The sequence below is a fragment of the Dermatophagoides pteronyssinus genome, unplaced genomic scaffold (assembly GCF_027571235.1).
Source record: "Dermatophagoides pteronyssinus isolate colony J.1.1.1.1 unplaced genomic scaffold, Derpt_VIB-CSIC_2022.12 sq0001, whole genome shotgun sequence".
In the NCBI taxonomy this organism is placed as follows: Eukaryota; Metazoa; Arthropoda; class Arachnida; order Sarcoptiformes; family Pyroglyphidae; genus Dermatophagoides; species Dermatophagoides pteronyssinus.
Genome location: NW_027461525.1, coordinates 1,224,961 through 1,245,812, shown reverse-complemented (window position 1 = coordinate 1,245,812; position 20,852 = coordinate 1,224,961). Strand labels below are relative to the sequence as shown.

The 20,852-nt window shown below is 28.6% G+C and overlaps 1 protein-coding gene across 2 annotated transcripts in view; it reads left to right on the top strand.

Annotated features, from left to right (window-relative positions):
• The window catches only part of LOC113794036 (discoidin domain-containing receptor 2-like), a 43,546-nt gene extending 23,638 nt beyond the window's left edge, over nt 1-19,908 (top strand). For both annotated transcript variants that reach the window (XM_027344123.2, XM_075824228.1), the window contains 9 exons: nt 12,013-12,648; nt 13,483-13,657; nt 13,835-14,075; nt 15,349-15,499; nt 15,607-16,062; nt 16,306-16,677; nt 16,741-17,140; nt 17,228-17,806; nt 19,007-19,908. In XM_027344123.2, coding sequence (XP_027199924.2) covers nt 12,372-12,648; nt 13,483-13,657; nt 13,835-14,075; nt 15,349-15,499; nt 15,607-16,062; nt 16,306-16,677; nt 16,741-17,140; nt 17,228-17,806; nt 19,007-19,544 — 3,189 coding nt within the window. In that variant the 5' untranslated portion in view covers nt 12,013-12,371 and the 3' untranslated portion in view covers nt 19,545-19,908. The remainder of the gene's footprint in view (nt 1-12,012; nt 12,649-13,482; nt 13,658-13,834; nt 14,076-15,348; nt 15,500-15,606; nt 16,063-16,305; nt 16,678-16,740; nt 17,141-17,227; nt 17,807-19,006) is intronic.
• The last annotated feature ends 944 nt before the right edge of the window (nt 19,909-20,852 follow it).

Sequence of the window (20,852 nt, the reverse complement as noted above, 5' to 3'; positions counted from 1 at the left end):
TCATCATTCGTCCCGTGATGGTCTTGTTGTTGATACAAATTTTCAAAGAAAACTAAAAAATTAACAAGATTACTTTTAATGCCCATGTTTTGAATTTTTTTTTGTTTTGAACTTTTCTAAAAAAAAATTTCCTCTTTACTTGGTAATCTTAGACTGTTTTTTTTCTTCTTTTTTCAAAAATTCATCAGGCATAAAATTGTTTGCAAACACACACACAATTGGCTTGAATAAAACTATTTTCAAACTGTCTGTGCATTGGTTACTGCTACACACGGTTATACAGAATACAGAATTTGTTTTTTTCTTCTTCTTTCTTCGTTGAAACTATTCTCAAAATTTTAATCAGATTAAATTCTTCGTTGAACACGCTATTGATTCTTTCATTCTTCAGTCTAGTCTTTCTCTTATTCACCGTTTTTTTATTTTATTCAAAAAATTTTTTGGTTCCAATTTTGTCTGTTTGTTTTCCTACTTTACGCCTTGTTTTGTTTTTTTCCGTCTATCTTTTGTATTAAATAAATTTTTTACTTTATTCAACATAGACGCAGAAAGAGAGAGAGATGCATTTGAATCTAATTTCTTGGATAATTTTCTTTTTCTTCCTATTTTTGTCGATACGAACATTTGCAAGAATCGAATTGAGAAACAAAACAAAAAAACTTTGCCCGTGTATTACTTAATTGACGATGTCTCTCTCTCTTTCTGTTGCTTTCAAATAATGATGATAGAAACTTTAGTTCAATAACTGTATTACAGTTTAGTTTAGTTTTCCATTATTATTATTATTGTTGATTTGTCTTAATTTGATTATCAATTCTGTTTGTTGTTTTTCTAGAAATTTTCTCAGAAAAAAGCAGCATTTCTTTTCCATTGATGATGATGATAATAAAATAAATTCACGAGAATTTCAGGAAAATTGCTAAAACAAAAATGTTTATTTCAAACAAAAGAAAAATATATTTACAAACAACAAACTGATTAATCAACTTGGATAACATCAGTCTATCTCTGTGTGTGTATATATTTTTCTTTTTAATTATTATGCTTTGCCATTGTTTTTCATTAATCGAAATGATGATTGTCAAATACAAATGAATGAAATACCTGCATCTATGAAATAATTCCATTTATAATCGAATATTTTTCTCTTTATCAAATTCAAAGTGAACCAAAAAACAAAACAAAAAACTAAAAACAATCTTAGCATTAAAAAAATTCTAATAATAATGTCCCTGGTGACATTAAATTGTCATGTTTTTTTGTTTTGTTATTTTGATTTGACATTATATTCCTTTTTTTTCATTTTTTTCCACATCTAGTGACAAGAATTTATTGAATTAACTCTTGAAGAAAAAAATGTGATAAAGAGAGCGAAAGAAATCAATGCAAACTGATTTTGACATTTTCTTTTTTTTTGAATCTGAAAAAACGAAAACAAAACAAAAAAACGATAAAAAGTCATAGTCGCACATAGTTGGTTTCAATCATACGATTAACGAATGATTTTACTGTTTTCTTTCTGTTGTTGTTATTGCTCAAATTCATTCAGTTTTTTTCTTTTGATGATTGCTTTTATTGGTTGTCTTCAGTTTGATTATCATTATTTGTTCAAAAAAAAAAATATACAGAAGTCAGAGTCGTACAAGATGCCTAAAGACATCTTTCTACTATTATTTTTTTTTCGTTAATGTATTTAACATCATTCCACTGAGAAATCATTCTTTGAATCGGAATTCTCATCTTTTTCCTTTTTCTCATTGGATCGACATTTGATGAAAAACTATTGTAAAAGAATTTAAATCTTCTGATGTTGTCATCTTATTTTCAGTGTGTGTGGGTGTGTGTGTGTGTAATTTTTTTGGACGATTGAACTTGAACGAATGACATTTACAGACCACACACAGAATAGACATTACATTACAAATTTTTTCGATTTGATTTCCTGTTTTCCATTCGATTTTTGTTGTTGTTGTTTAGATTCAACTGATATGCTATAGGGGATATTGTTTGGTTTGTTGGAATTTAAAAATTCTTTTGAAAAATTTTTTTCATTATTATTTTGTTTTTACGGTTCAATAGAACAGTTTGATTGCCTACAATCAATTGATAGGTAAGATTGATCAGTAAATGATTACATCATCAAAATAGATTTTGAACAACAACAAAAAACTTATCAAATTCGAAGAATTTCTTTCTTTTTTGATCTTGGTTACTTATGCCATGATGAAATCAACACAGAAATTCATGCATCTTTTTAATATTTCATAATAATAATGTTTAGTCTTCAGTCGCTATGCACAAACTGATGAAAAAAATGATATTCCATTTTCAATGTTGTCGTTGTTGAATATCTAATAATGATAATGATAATATCAGTAATGTTATTTAGAAAATGAACATAGTTTTTTTTGATTTTCTCTCTCAATGTTTATTATTATTTATATGTTGTGTTGGTTAATTATTGACTTTATGTTGATGTTTGTTTGTTTGTTTGCTTGTTATGATTTATACTATGAATGAATATATGCATGGTCGGATAAAGGGAAAAATTTGGTTTTTTGGATAACTTTCGTTCGTTATCGTTTTCTTGTTTGTTGTTGTACAATTCATTTAATGAATAAGTCGAAAATGAATAAAGTTTTGCACAGAAAAAAATAAAGTTTTTTTTTTTCGTTCCGGATGCCTTAACTTGATACGAAATGAGAAAAAAAACTATATAACACATATATCAACAAAATGAAGAATTTCATTTCATTTTTTGATCTCAACAAAAAAAAAAAGGGTTAACTTTGTTTTATTCCGACTTTGCCTTTTTCAAAAACAAAATAAATTCAGTTTGTTTTTTGGTGATTATTTATTAGATACACAATGATAATGAACATTTTCTTTGGTTCAAATTCGTAAAAATCGTAACATATGTTAACATCTTTTGATTACTTCATTATTTTTTCCATGTATATTAAAATTAAGAGGAATTTTTCCTTATCTTCTTCCCTTTTTTTTGTGTTAATTATTAAAATTCATCTAGAAACTTTTAGTATTTATCACGGGTATTGTTTTTTGTTGTTGAAATTCAGGTTGATCTTTCTCTAAACAACGATTCTAAATAGCAATTCTCAATTCTTTTCGGCAATTTAAAATGGCAAAAGATTTTATGCAAAATATAATTTCTTTTTGTTTGTTTTGTTTTCTGTCGTTAAGGGTCATTGAAATATTTTTTTTCTGGTAAGCATCTGGCGTTTTTTTGTTTGAAGGATTTTCCTTTTACTGAATAACCAAATTGAATATTTGGAGATTATTTTGAAGCTCGAAAGTAGTAGGTTTTTTAAATTTCATTTTTTCTTCTTTTTCTTTTCAAAAGACTCACATAAAACAGTTTCTTTTTCTTCTTCACTCTTCATCATTATATCTGTCTGTATATTGGAATTTTATTCGTATAATAATGATTCTTTCGTTTACTTTGATGCACAAATTTTTACAAATTTCTATGTTATGTTTTGTATGTGTGTGGTTTATTTCATTCTGTCATTCTCTGTCTATATGTTGTGTTGGAATTAGTTGATCCTGGCCATTTTTTTTTTTCGTTCCATAAATTGTCTTGCGTGTGTAATATATTTTGGATAAACTTTTCAACATTATATATTCGGTTTTTGTCTGTGTGTTTTCTATTTCCTACCCGTTTTAATTTGTTTTACTCATTTTATTTCTTCACTCAGATATAAATACATGCATAAATTATATGCTGAATATAGTTTTTAATTTTCATTTTTTCTTTCTTACTATTTTTCTATGTAATAATACCACCCAATAATAGTAAATGAATTTGAATATGTTGAAATCAGTTTGATTATTATTATGAAATCTAATTAAAACAAATTGTCTCAATGGGAGGTTGTTCGTTTTTTTCTGTTGTTTTTTCCTGTTTTTGTCTCTACTCTTCATTTCAAATCGATTTTCAATCTTTTTAATTTTTCTCGTTCATTTTACCATACAAGCAAAAAGCATATGGAATCAAATATATGACCCCTCTCAAATGTACATTTATTTGCATATCTCATCACCATTTTTTTTGCTGTAAAAAAAATCCTATTTCCATAATGTTTATATGGAAAATGTTTTTCGTTTTTGTTGTTTGATGTTATGTGCGTGCATATATTGCATCCATTATTGTTTTAATTATTATTATTATCACCATTATTTTAATCATCATTAAAGCTTTGAGATTTTTTTTTAATATATGGCCATAAGACAGATTGTAAATTTAACTTATTTATATATGTAGCATGTGTTATTTCAACGATATATTTTTTCAACAACAACAAAAAATAATTTTGTTCAGTCATTGGGGACAACAACAAAAAAACAGATTCTAATGGAACAACAAAAACAAAAAAGACATCGACGACAACACGAACCATAGGCTTATCTTAATTCTACACCCATTATGAGCTAACAGAATTTATGTTATATTTCATGATGATTATTATGATGATGATGATAGACGCTAGATGTTTGGCCATAGTTATTTCAACCCATTTTCACATATACACACAACAAAGCAAAATGATTATTTTTTGCTTTTCACTGTTATTGAAGATGCGATGAGCTTGCTTCGCCGGCTTTGCTTCAATTAACAAACTATCTTTAGCTTATTCGCAAATGTTATTTCATTATTTTTTCGCTATAGACAATGTTTTTCATTAGCTCTATGTGTTATTCCTTGGGTTCCATTGTCGTTTTCGTTATTATTTTTTTGCTTGAACTGTCTGTTCATTGTGTTGTAAACACAACAATAATCATCATCATTGAACAACAAAACAAAACAAAACTGAAAAAAAATTAACAAACAAACAAACGAATTAAAGCGACAAACAGAAGAGAAAAAAAACAAAAAAAAAATGTACTGCTTCCGTTTCTTTCCTGTGTTTATGTTGTTTGTTTGTGGCTATGTATCCTGATTTGATTCATTCATTTTTATCATTATCATTTTTTATTTGCTCGATTCGTTTTGTTTTGCTTCGTTTAGTTTTTTTTTGTTGTTGTTGTTGTTGTCATTCAGATGAATGTGCGAATTTTTTTCTTTCAAATCTCGATTAATATTAATTTTGTCACATGTCACCCACTGTGTGTGTATAAGTTCATACAACACACACAACCAAATGTTGACAATTCATATATACAGGGCGTTTGATAAGTCCCTGATGAGTTTTTTTTCGATATCATTCAAAAAGTATGAGGATATTAGGTATGATGTTTATGGTGAATTTATAGGGAATTTATTAAGGTTTTGTTCAGTTATCATCAAAATTTTCCATCGATGATACTTTTGATGAAAAACGATTTTTTCCGAATCAATGTCTAAAATTTTCATCAACGCAATGGCATTTTCTCTATGGAGGCAATAGCCATATTTTCCAATGGAGTGTATGCTATGATCGCGTTCGAATTTCTGTTATGCTGTTGTGCTAAGTGAAAATTGTGTTGAATGACCAAACTTGTGATTTTTTCTGAATTCATGGATCATCCCGAAGAATCAAAACTTGGAAAATCAAAATTACCAACTTAACCAAAAAAAAAAAAAAAAAAAAAAAAATTATCAATACCATATTATCGTCAGCCATTTTTAAAAATAATCTTGTCATAGTTATTTTATTGTCGTTATCATATCATTGTTATTTTTTGTTATAACCATATCATTGTTATCTTTTTTCTTATTATTGTTATCCCTTTTTCATTATTCATATTTTAATTTTTATAAGAAAATGTTCGTAAACCGATCGGTGTTTTCTTTCGAGCCAAAGAATCTTTTGCTTGCTTTATTGATACCATTCTGGATGGTATCATGATGGTTTGATTGTTGGTTTAAATAATTTGGATTTGTCAAGTGATGATTCTTCTGGCAAAGTCAAATCACTAACTTAACCTTTACAAATCATTATTTGACATATCCCAATTGACTGACCTAAAATGACCAGAATCATTTGAACAAACTCAAATTACTAACCTAACCTGTCGGGAATCATCACTTGGTAATTCTATCAATGTCTAAAATTTTCATCAAGGCAATAGCATTTTTCTTTATGGAGGCAATAGCCATACATTAGCATAGCTCCAATGTGTGCTAAATTGTTAAGCAAAGTGAGAATTATGTTGAATGTGCAAAACTTCAATTTTTTCTGAATCGGCCAAACATCCAGAAGAATCATCACTTGACAAATTCATATTATTTAAAGCAACAATCTAACCATCTACCGCAGAATGGTATCAATGACAAGATTATTTTTAAAAATGGCTGACGATAATATGGTATTGATAATTTTTTTTTTTTTTTTTTTTTTTTTTGGTTAAGTTGGTAATTTTGATTTTCCAAGTTTTGATTCTTCGGGATGATCCATGAATTCAGAAAAAATCACAAGTTTGGTCATTCAACACAATTTTCACTTAGCACAACAGCATAACAGAAATTCGAACGCGATCATAGCATACACTCCATTGGAAAATATGGCTATTGCCTCCATAGAGAAAATGCCATTGCGTTGATGAAAATTTTAAACATTGATTCGGAAAAAATCGTTTTTCATCAAAAGTATCATCGATGGAAAATTTTGATGATAACTCAACAAAACCTTAATAAATTCCCTATAAATTCACCATAAACATCATATCTTATATCCTCATACTTTTTGAATGATATCGAAAAAAAACTCATCAGGGACTTATCAAACGCCCTGTATAGTTCAAACATTGACATCATCAATGGTTACCTTTTTGTTGTTTTCACTGGCCAAAATATACACTATATTAACTCATCTATTTCACAAAGTTGATATATCATGTCATCACTATAGTTATCTTTATCATTTTTTCCTTTTTTTTTGTTGGTCGAACCAAACACGATCTATCTAGATCAGTGATTCTCAACCTTTTTGTTGTCGCGGCACAATTTTAGAATTTTTGAATATATAACAGTTGCATTTTCAGAATTTCGCGGCACACCAAAGTGCCGCGGCACACTGGTTGAGAATCACTGATCTAGATGAACAAAAACAAAGCAACCATAAAACGAAGAAACTGATCCAATTTCGATTTCTTGTTTGTATTTTTTTTCTGTTTGAAAAAAAATCATGTTCATTGTAGCATCCATTATTTATGGTGTAGAAAAACGAAAATGATAGCCTTCAATTCTCATAAGCGACTACATAGTTTAGAATGTTAGCTTCACTGCAATAAATCATAATGATACATCTTTTTTTCCTTTTACACATTACAGTGGTACCTCGGTTAACGACGATGATCGGTTCCTGAAAAACCGTCGTTAACCGAAATGTTCGTTAACCGAAATACAATGCAATACTTGTTTTTTAATCATCGTTAACCGAAAAAAATCGTCGTTAACGGTTTCCTGACCGAAATCGTTAACCGAAAATTTCGTTAACCGAGGTATTCGTTAACCGAGGTACCACTGTATTAGTGTATTACATGATTGTGGCCATAACCATTTTGTATTATGATCGATAATGATCATCAATTTACCTTTTGGATACAAACAGAGAGAAAGAGAGAGAGAAAAAAGTGTTGTTAAATTTAATTGAATTTTATTTGTTTGAGGTCAATTTTTTTTCTTTTGGTTATAAATTTTCCTATATTGACAATTGTCATTTGGTTTTTCAACTTGGTTAAATAGCAATAAATTATAGTGAAGAAAAAAATTAATTTAGAGATTCTACCAAAAGCAAAATCGATAAGCTTTTTTCATTTTTCAAAAATTTTTTGTTTGTTTGTTGGGATGCTGGCCATTGGCATTTTGAATTGATGATAGAATCTCACCAATGAAATAGACTGGTCCATTCAGGGATGGTTTGAATATAACTTAATATTTTTCACCCGGTTTCAAGCCCATTATAATGGTCATTGACCATATGGAACCAAAAAAAAATCTAATTCAAATCATCAAAGTTGGTCATATTTTTCATATATGAAAATTCAATTGTTCCCTTTCCCTTTCATTTTTGCATCATAATAAACATCAAAATAAACAAAAACGTGTCATTCAGAGCGAAGGGAACTTGAGAAGAATATATTGAAAATACAGAGGGAGAATGTAGAGAGTACCCAAATACTGTAGTCATCATCATAATCACCTCAAAAAAAAAAAAAAAAAAATTCAAGTGAATCAATTCAATATTGGCCTTCATAAATACAATCACACAAAATTTGATCACAGACGATCATTTATATTTGGCCATCATTAAATGTTCAACAACAAAAAAAAATCTCCATCTTCATCCATCTATTTTACACAATTGATGCCAAATATTCACACTATTAGTTGATTTTTCAATAAAAGAAAAACAAATAAGCAAATACACAATGACCACCACCGGACATTGAGAATCATAGAGCGTTAAATATTCCAATTTTCTGATCGTTCAAGTGTGTGTGTGTTCATAAGTCATTTTGAATGAAAGCTGTAACAGGCTGGCCAATCTCAATTTCGATTGCTATCTGTCTATGTGGAAGTCATTGAATGAATAATAGAAAACACAGACACAGATAGGGACAAATTCTTCGCACAGATTGCGATCAGGCAATCTTTCTTTCAATTCAATATCCAAAAAAATAATATTGAGTATCATCATCATTTGGGGGCCAAAAATTGAATCACATCATTTGTTTTGTTTGATATTTTTGTCTTCTTTCATCAATTTTCTTTCTCCGTTTTTATGTGTCCACTATCGGTATTTGTTTGGATAAATAAATGAATCATTGAATCAAATTCAGTCAAACATAAATTGTAATATATAACTACTACTTTTGGAGTTTTTAATAATAACTAATGAAACAAGTGACCACAACTAATTTTTTTTGTTCCACTTATTCTTCTCTACTTATTCTGGGTTTGTTCACCTCATTGTCATTTCTATATATATTCTTATTGCTAATTGAATTTTCCTTTTCTTTTCTTTCTTTTTTGCTCTTTTTCATGATAATATGAATCAAATGGAACGAAACACACACATACACACGTGACTCACGTTTCCAAATCAATATGATAATGGAGCTAGACATGTTTTTTTTCCTGGTTTCATAGTCATTCATTCATTCATTCGCCAAGATATATTATTAGTCTCTCTATATATACCAAACACAAACCCTGAAAACATAATAAAAAAAAGTAATGATAAAGTCGATGGAAATTGAATTGTGTGCATTGATTTGATTGTCTTCAGTGTCTGCAGTGTGTGTTTCTTCATTACAATTTTCTAAAGTAGAATCTAAACGATGATAGTTTTGGATTTTTTATGTTTTCAACACAGATTTGGTCGGTGTGTGTGTATCAGATTCGCGCTCGAACAATCACTTTGCTTACATTCAGAATGCAATATTAACAATTTTCAGGAACTCATTCACACTGTTTCTATACAAGAAAATTCATTCGCAAAATCAAATGTGATACACAGAGAGAGAGCAAGCATCAGCAGCAATCTTTAAAATCTTTTTTCAATTACATTTGGACGCTCATTAGTTGAGGATTTTTCTGCTTCTTCGTTTTTTTTTTGATTCTCACTGTTTTTTTTTACGATTTTGGTTTTATAGTAGTATGTCAATGTGATTTCTGGAGTGAGCGAATGAGTGTGGATGATGGATTTGTCATTTTTTGGCTGTCATTCTTTTTCATGTTTTTTCTACTCTCGAACAAATATAGACTATATAAACTCGAAAAAACAAAAACAAAAAAGAATTTTAATTGTTATATAATGAGCATTTCAAATTCGAAATAAAAAAAAGTCGATTTGTCTTGTTTCTTCATTCTTCTACTTCAAATTCATCATTGACTGTAACTACTAACAAGCTATGATCATCATCTTCATTCATTCATTCATTCATTCATTCATTCACTCCTCTAATATCACAATTTGTTCGGTTGGTCGGTCGATCATATTGTTTCACAATTTGTTTAAAACTAATTGATTGTTTGAAGCCGAGCAAAAAAAAAACTGACATCTAAAAATTTTATAATAATAACGATGTTGAACAAAGAAAAAAAACTCCAGAATTTTTTGACATATGACAAATATGCTGTGAATTTTTCTCCTGATTCATTTTATTCGGCTTTGATTTTTGCCTACAGGGTCGCTTTGCACGCGTTCTTTTTTTTTTTATTTTTAAAATGAAAAGAAAAATGAATTTTTCTGAAAAAAAACCAACCAAAATGAAGCTAATTAATTTTATTTCATTTTGGCTGGTGTTGGCTGTAATTGTTTAATTAGAAATTCTGTTATCCATATACGCTCATTTCATATGTGATCATCATCATCATCATTATTCATCTTATGAATTCGGAAAGCTTACAAACAAAGATGAAATTGTATTCAAATTACACGCCTTCTCTCTTTTTATTCATTCTGATTAATGTTTAAGACATTTGTTATCGACTCGTTGATTTTGACAGTTTTTCTTTTTCTAACATTGACTAATGTTTTTCCGGTTTTTTTCCTTCTTTCTCAATAATGTTTATAGTAAAGATTCTATGTAGCAGAAAAACAATTACAATTCTCAATTATTTTTGAATTTTTCGACTTTGACTTCGATTCTGCATATATTCTGTATGTGGCACAGAAGAATACCTGATTAAATAAGATCATGTTCAAGAATTCTCATGTTTAACCAATTGAATTCTAATTGATTATTCACAACAATAATAATAATTAACAACTGATATATGGCTAACCCGGGAGTAAAACAGAACATCAGTTCAAAACCATTCGTAGTTTAACAAAAAAAACTAATTAGAATAAACAAATGTAAAAAGTCATTCAGTCAGTCAGTTTGTTTTTTATTTTTTTGGTGTCCTTAGTTGTAGTTAATTAACATTCTGTTTTTTGGCTGATAAATACCAACTTTTTTCCTGTTTACATGGTCATCACTAACTTTTTCCGTTTCACCAAAATGCTAACAACATATACTACATCAATCAACTATCTGCCCATGTTTACAATATAAATAAATTGACCAGAATGATCTTCTTCTTTTTTTTCGGTTTGGTTTGAATGTAAAAAATAAATTCTCATTTAGGCAAAATTATCTGTAGGCAATTCAATATACATCGATTGTTTGTTGTTGCGATTTTACGTTTGAAAAGGAAACGTAACCAAAACATCTGTTTTGGGCAATTTTCTAATTGATTTTTTGTTTGTCTCCACTAAGCTTAATGAAATTTTTTTGAAATTTCCATTCAATCAGAATTCTTTAATTATAATCAGGTTCTGATATTTTCTCTTGCTTGCTCAATCATCATCATCATATGTGATAAACTTTTAATCAATGAAAAGAATATTAAACCAAAAAAACTTGAAAAAAATTGAGTTTAAACAAGTGATCGATCATTTCTTTTTTTTTCGGAACGAAACTTATGGACAGGCAAAAAAAATTCTTTTTCCAAATTACGTTGAAAGTTTTTTGTTTTCATAATAATATTCTTTAATGATTATCCTTGATTTAGGTTGATGATAATTAATTGGCACTCATAACACGCTTCAAATGGCGTTATAGCAAGCAAAAAAAACGATTCCGTTTTTTGTTGCTGTAGTCGTTGTTGCTGTAGAATTTCAACGACTACGACGTGATTAACAATTGATTTTTACGATCAATAATTTGATTGATGTGTTTGGTCATCCGAAATCGACCGATCATCAAATCATAATAATATATAAACGAACAACAAACAGAATATACACTAAATACAATTATGATTATGATGATCGATCTGTTTGTTTGTTGTTTTTATTGGTAAATGATCACCAGTGTTGTTGTTTCATTTTTGTTTGTTTATTTGTTTTCAAAGAACAATTTTCCAAGAATGAAAAAAATAGAAAAATAAAAATCCACACATTAATATTCTTTACAACCAGAAAAAATTGACAAATTTTTACCGTAGAACAACAAGAAAATGCCTCTCTTTTTGCTTCAAGCTTAATGTTTTTGTTTTTTCATCATTTATTATTCGTTTAGAATTCATTCTTCTGGTCTACAACCTGGGCTCGTCTGCAGTACCTATATGGTTGAATCATCATCGGAGGAAGAAGGGAATTGAATCAATTTCCGTAATTTTCAAAAAACAAACAACGAATCGATGAATGAATGATGGCTTCAATTCTAAATACCACTGTACTTGATTCTATTTTCTTCATTTATCAAATTTATTCATTCGAAACATATTACATATGACATTATTTCTAAGACCCAAAATCTTTAATTTGACACACGCATATACAGAGCAGATATCATACGAATCATCGAAATAAGTGGAACGAACAGAATTTTTCTTTTTTGTTGGTCAATGCTGTCATTATTAAATTCGGATAATCATCATGATGATACGTCGAATCGTCGCCGCTATCGTTCATCATCAAAATTATTTTATAAAAATTGAACATTTACAACAAGCTCATTTTTTATTGCTCATATGGTTGTCAACATTTACATTATTATTCTGGATCATATCAATACCATCAGTCAAATGTTCAATGTTGAATTCCGGAAATGTTCGACAACAACCAAATATTCAACCAGATTTTCATTCAATGACTCTTTTGCATTATGATGATAAAGTTGATGATGAACAAATGGACGAATCATACTTATCAGGTATGTATCATATTCTGATTCATTTTTTTCAGTTTCTATTCCTTCCATTCCATAGTCATTACTATTCGATTTTTTATTTATTTTCGATTTCGATTTTCATTTTTTATTCATTTTGATTGTTAAAGAATGAAAAAAAAGAAAAAATACACTAACAACAATAGAAAATAAAAAGAATCAAATTCAGTTTTTGCTTTTGCATTGTTGATTAGAGTTATTTTTATTCTTCAAAGCTTTCTCTCTCTCTCTCTTTCTCTCTTCTCTGTCATCAATGAAGCATTTCCATTAAATTTGGATTTCATTTCAGTTTGTGTTTCCTTGATTCTCTATATTCATTCGTTATCCCATCTTAAATATATTATTTTTTTTCGTTGTTGTTGTTATTGTTATAACAAAGAAAAGAAGCTTAACAATTTCTATGTTGACTTTGATATTGTGTCATTATTGTGATTTTTTTTTCTTTCTTTTGCTTTCTTGCTTGCTTTCAAATATTACTATTTTTCGAATCAATAAAATATACTTTGATGATTATTGAGAGAGAGAAAACAACTCTATGTATGTATCTATTATCATTATTCAAAATCCGTCAAGGTAGAAATAGTAGAATGGTTCTTTTTCTTCAAAGAATCAATGTAATTCCATCAAATCAAGCTTTTTAAAATGTATAGAATATATTTGTCTGTTGTTGTTGTTATTTGTGTATTTCGTTATAAATAATTGATATTGTGAAATCATATGAAAACTTAAGCAGTGAATTCGGATTTAGCAATGTTATACTTTAAAAAAATGATTAAAATATCTTGAATAATGTCAATTTGTAATTTGTGATAATAATAGATGCTGCATTTCATCATATTGACAAGAATAATATTATAACAACAACATATCTCTGTGATAAAGATGGTTCTATCGGTATACATGCATTGGGTATGCAATCTGAATCAATTCCAGATTCATCACTATCTGCATCGTCAGCATTCGAAATGTTACATGTTGGTCCACAAAATGCTAGGTAGGTGATATGATTCACATAATAATAATAATAATAAACAGTCTTGATTCGGTCAAATCAGATAAACAAGTCCATCAATTTTATCTTAGCCTGTGTGTTTTACTTTCAAATATAAAAAAGCTTTTATTTACTTTTGTTTTTTTCTTATCTACTCTGGAAACAAAAATCCTATTATAGATTGAATAAAGATAAATCTGGTGGTGCCTGGTGTCCATCAAAACAACTTGGTCCAGATACATCAGGTACTGAATGGATACAAGTAGATTTAGGTTCATTACATGTTGTTACGGGTGTAGCAACACAAGGTCGTTTTGGTAAAGGACTTGGACAAGAATTTACTGAATGGTATAGCCTTTATTATTCACGTCAAACAATTCCAGTAAAATGGATCAAATGGAAAAGTTTAGATGGTCGTACAGTAAGTAATATTTTTATTCAGAAAAAAACAGACAAATTCTTCCATAAATGTTTGTATTAAAAATTTCATTAATATCTACAATGCACGGGTATTTGAACATTAAAGGAAAACAACATTCATGATACATTATTGTGTGGATTCAAACTTAATTACCCTTAACATTAATGGAATAGGGGATTATTTTTGATGATTAGAATGTGAATCATTCCAGATGAAATCATCATCATAGTTGTACCATACCCATCATATAAGATTTGGCCATCTTTTTTTTCCCTGTGCATGTGTTTCGTAATAGATTTCTCCTATGTTTTTCTTTTCGTTGTTGTTGTTGTTTCTTTTCTCATTTATCAATCAGTTTTTATTTCAGTGAGAGAGAGAAAAAAAAAGTTTTTTTTTCGTTAGCCAAATGTAAATATTTGTACAAATTATCAAACGAATCTAGTTGATGAGCTAAGCTTAAATGTTGATGATGATGATAGAAATGTTTGATCATTTTCTATAATATTATTTTTCTTTTTCTATTTTCAAGTTGCCGCAATGGTTCGGTTGTATTGAATATATCTCCGAATCTATATTTATTCAACTAATTAATATCTTTACATATAAACTTGGTTTTAGTTGTTTTTTCACTGTTTTTTTCCTACATTCAAACCATTAGCAATTATCATCATCCCAATGATCAAATTGAATTTAGAAGTTTTTTTAGTTTTATTTAGTTCATTTCAATTCACCAATGAAATTCAAAACTTCAAAAAAATTTCTAGCAATAGATTCTCAGAATGCGACGAATGAAAAAAAATGTCATCATTTTCCAGTACAAAAATGTTAATGATAATGACAAGGAGAAAAAAAGAAAATCTGAAAGAAAAAATCCTTCTCCATAATATTGATGTGTGTGGGTGTATATCTGGAATTTGAAACAAATTAAGTTTTGTCCCATTATTTCTCCAGACTTCACACACACATATATTTTATTTTTATCAATATTTCCGTTCCCTGTAAATATCAATTTGCATATAAATTGAATTAACATTTACAGTTATTGAACGAAATGAAATAGATAGTTTTTGAATATTCCAGGCAAAAAAAAATCGCCATAAAACATCAATTAAATAATAAAGAAAAAAAATCAAATCATCATTGATTCAATGAAAGTTACAGAAATAAAAAGCCAAAATACATAAATAAATACGTGACATTTGATTATCCTGTTTTCGTTTTATTGTAACATATTCATCCTTTCTTTCTTTCGTTTTTTTTTTCTTTTAAAAAGAATTTGGAAGGAAATATCGATCCAAATACTGTACGAAAACATTATCTATCAATACCAATGGTAGCCGTAAGACATGTAAGAATCGTGCCTGTATCCAATCACACTCGAACTGTGTGCCTTCGTTTTGAACTTTTTGGCTGCTCTTATCAGGGTAAGTTGAAAAGAAGAATTTATTTTTTTTCATTTTTAGTTGTTCCCAATTAATTCTTTTTTTGTTTTTGTTTGAACGTGTCTATTTTTTTTCATTGGGTTTTTTAGGTCCAATATCATATACATTACCCGCCGCTCATGAAGCTTTAGCTAGAAGAAATCTTAACCAACTTCTTGATCTTTCTTATGATGGTTCAATGTCATCGACAGGAATTTGGTCCGGAGGCTTAGGACAATTGACCGATGGGATTAAATCGTTGTCGGCAATAAATTCAAAACAAAAAATTGTACAAGAACAAAATTGGATTTGGGTTGGTTGGCCTCGTATTGATGATGGAAGTGAAGCATCTTCAGTTACTATGTCATTTGAATTTGATCAAGTCTATAATTTTACAAGTATAAGCCTTAATTGTCGTCAGGATTTTGATAAGAATATAAAAGCCTTTGCTAGTGCTTTGTTATGGTTTTCATTGGACTATCAACGTTGGAGCCATTCAGCCATTAGTTTTGAATATCAATCCAATGTTGATGATAATCATGGTGCAATCGACCAATCCTCCAGAGGTAATATTCCTAATTCTACTTTCTTTTTTTTGAAAAAAAAGTTTTGCATAATATAATTGACATGAACAAGATTAATGCCCAGTTGACACGCATTTTATTCAGTTTTTATTCCCTAAATTCACTCTAAATATGCCCAACTTTTTTTTTGTTTTTAATGGCCAATTTATACTAAATGGATTATTATTGTACTTTTTTTTCCACCCTGTTCATTATTGAATCATTCATTCATTCATTCATATATAGACATAGTTATTCCACTTCAACATCGTATTGGACAATTCATAAGAATCGAGCTTATCTATACTGGTGAATGGCTTCAATTAAGTGAAATATCATTCGATTTTAATACATTACCATCGAATTTGACATTTGATCAGAAAAATCAACTATTTGAATGGACTCATTCAGAAGCATATGCTATTTCAGCTGCTGCTGCTGCTGGCATTAGTACCAGTAGTGGAACACGATATAATATGATGTCTGGTCATGATAATGTCATGTTACATAATCATTCATCGAATAATATTGGTAAAAATAAATATCCAATTGGAAATGATAATCAAGAAAGTCAAGCAATTAAATATTCATTGATTATTGCCTGTCTTTGTACACTAGGTATTGTTTATTTTTTTTCATTTCCGTTTTTTACAAATATCGATTTTCTTTTCAAATTATCAGGTCTAGTCATTATTTCATTATTAACATCATTCATTTTCAAAAAACTTAATCTTCGTAAGAATAATGTTTTTACTGAAATTTCCGATCCAAGTGATATGGAATCAGAAAATGCTGCTATTAATATGAAAAATTTACCCAAAGAAAGTGGTGGTGTTTGTACTTCTGGTAATGGTTCACCATTATATTGTAGTCCAAAAGAAATTTGTTCAATACAAGATGAAGCTGAATATGCAATACCTGATGTTATATGCCCGAATAATCTGTCAAGAACATTAGCATTACATAGTAATAACGATAATCATAATGGTCACCACATTGTTACGACAGCCAATTCAATCGTATGTAAAACGATCAACCCAAGATTTTATGCTTCATCGGATATTATACATGCTAAGCAAAAGTAATTCTTAATTTAAGAATTTTTTTCACTATTTTTTATTCGTTAACATAACGTTCGTGTTTTTTTTTCTTTTTCCTGATTTTCTAGCATTTATGGTACAAGAATTCAGCCACCAATTCGTAACATATTAGATGCTAGTGCATATTTTCGTACAATCAAAAATGGTTCCATACAAAATGTTTTACATCAACGACAACTACCATTATTGGATACGTTTTGTAATCCAAACAACCAACATGGTAATATTCCAATGAATTGTACACCTTTACGTTCACAAAGATTTTATTCGAATGATTTTATTAATGGAACATTTGGTGTACGAATATATTCTGAATCTGAAATTGGTGTAATTCAAAGTTTGGGCAAATCCAAATATGGAGATATATTATTGTGCAATATTCCGGTAACTACTTCAACATTAGCTACTTCTACTACAGTTTCAGCTAAAACCAGACTTGTTATTGTACGAACAGTCAATGATCTTGTATTGAAAAATGAATTTATCGAATCAATGGATTATCAACGTAAAATTTCACAACAACATATCGATACATTTGCACGTTTATTAGGAATCATTGAAACGCCTACATATTTTGCATCAATAATCGAATATGGTGATTGTGATCTCAATTATTTTTTACGCAAGTCTACCACGGATATCCTGAGGTATAGCCTATTAAATTTTTCTATTCAATCTTAGCTCGGGTATTGCTGATCCGTTCAAATTCATTCATCTTCACACACACCCTGTATACAATCAAATTTAATGCTGCATCATCAAAATTAAATGTTAGACGAGAAAGAAAAAAAATTCTGCTATTTTTTCCTCATTTGAAATACAATACCAAAAACGATACCAAAGGTTTTACCATAGTTACACAGAGTGAATTGAGACGTTTCATCTATTAATTTATTCCATATTTTTTTTCTTTCTATTATTTAAATTCTTGTTCAATTATTTTGATTCAATTTTCAATTCAAGTATTTATTCTTTGCATATACCCATAACAACACTTGGAAAATCAAGTGGCAAATAATGAATATATGGAGAAAACGAAAACGAAATATTCAATCTCATTATCATTGATTTGTTCAAAATTCAGTTAGTTTGTTTGTTTGTTTTTCCATTCATTCACTCATTGAATAAACCAATTCAATCTCTGTTTCTATTCATTATCATCGACCGATTGAAAATCCGACTACAGTATTACAAATTGGATTTATTATAAGTAGAGAAATTTATAATTGGCTTATAGTAATCATTATTATTTTGACCGAACCAGAAGAATTCACCTCCAAGTTTGTCATGCAACAGAAGAATTTTTTTTTTTTGCCTTAATTTTTATCAATATGATTAGAACTTATTAGAAATATAATGTTTTTCAGTATACCCATCAATCTATCACATCACATTGTTTTCAGCATTTGGTTTAAGATGAATGTTACGTAATCGACACACACACACACACAGCAAGCATCTATTTTTTTTATTGCCTTAGCAAATGATAGCCATTACATCTTGTGAGAAAGATTGCCCTATGATCTAAATTATTTAAAACATTATTAAATTATTATTATTTTTATATCATGATTTTGTTCTTTATGAAGTCTTGTTTCCTGTGAATTTCTATCTAGTTTTTTCCTTTTTCTTGTCTCAATCTTCATTAGTATTTCATGTTTGTTTTAGCTTTCCCATATCAGATCAGATAAATTTTCAACTTTCTTATTACTTTTTTTGTAGTTTATAATTCGATTTTGATGTCTAAAAAAAAATTTATATATTTTTTCACGAAATTAAATTAGATTTTCGAAACATCTACCTCTATTGACTGATATTTTTTTTCTTATTGTTTTTTTTCATTGTAGTTTTGATGCATTGTTGTATATAGCCAGCCAGATAGCTAATGCCTGTGTACATCTGGAATCGATAAAACAAACACATCAAGATTTAGCAACACGTAATGTGATTATTTATGAAAAAAATTTACTAATCAAAATAACCGATGGTGCTGTTAATATGGATAAATATAAACATGATTATTATAATGGTTTACCGATTCGTTGGATGAGTCCTCAATCAATTGTTCAACAAGAATTTGATAGTTATTCAGAAGTTTATTCATTTGGTGTTTGTTTTTGGGAAATATTAACTATGGCTAAATATCGTCCATTTATTGATCTTACGGATGAACAATTTCTAGCTATGGTTTATGCATACATAAATCATGGAGAAACAATGGATCATCTACCTAGACCAGCACAATGTCAAAATAAAGAAATTTATCAATTATTACAGGAATGTTTAGATCCTGATCAAAATCAACGGCCAACATTCAAGGAGATTAGTATATTCTTACAACGTAAATCATTGAATTTTACAACCAATCATCAATTGGCTCAATAATCTGTTAAAATTATTTTTCAACCAAAACCAAAACTAGTCTCAAACAAGATTCTCAATACCAATCTTTGATATGCATATCAAAGTGAATGAGGGGTTAATTATTTTTCTATTTCTATCAATATTATCAATGAACTTATCTCCCATTTTTCCTGTTTTTTTTCTGTTTTGAATATACACATTTTGGTTTTTCTGTGATAAACACAATATCAACAACAAAACACACACACTCATGTATTTAATCACATGTTTTCTATACATTCCACACTTACACAAGCTTACATAAGCACAAAACAAAACAATTGTTGCAATTATAATCACTTTTTCTGATAAATAAAATTAACAAAAATCTTGCTTTTTGATCTTATTTGGATATGGTATTCTTTTTTAAAAAAATTTTCATTCATTTCCCGTCCAACAGATGGCAACATGATCGAGATTTTTAAATTTTTAAAATTTCGCTCATTTTTTCATTTGCGAATAACCGAACAACAGAAGAAAAATGAAGGATGTTGCAATGATAATAAATGACGAAAAATGATGAAAAAATGTACATTTTTTTCTCTTTTCGCTAAATTCATTATGAATGACAAAATGTACTTTTTTTTTGTTTCACGCTTCGTTTCGCTTTTTTTATTATTTATAGATTGATAGATACTTTTTTATAAAACATCATTCTTGTGTTAAAAACACACACAATCAAGAAGCAAGCAAAGAATTGAATGAGGATTGTTAGATCTAGTTATATTTATGAATGTGTCAATGGTACTCAAGTACCAGCATTTTAATGATTTGCTCTGATTCTTCAATAAAAATTTTTTTTTAATTAATCAAATACAACATATACAATCAAGGATGGATTCACATAGTTATCAATATCAATAGCTTCAGACTAAAATTGATTAAAAAGCGAAAAAAACTTTTATTATTTGAACACAATCGATATACCACGTGAATGATAGGTGATCATTATTATCATCATCGAAAGACGTGTAAATGACGACAATGAATGACTGAAGTATTTCTGTGTTTGTTTTTTTTTATTATATTCATAGCTTCACAATAAACCCATCTATAATTAGCATCACTACATGTACAAAATGTCATACTAGCTGATGAATGAATGAAACGAAAAAAATGTACATTGATGAATCCCCATATTTATTTATTCAATGCCGATCATAATCAAACAGGGAAACTTGGTTCTTCATTTGATTAATCTGAATGGATAGATGAATGGATGGATGGAAAAAATCTAAATAATAAATAATGTCCAATGTCCAAGTTGATTGAGTTCATCATTTTGGAGGA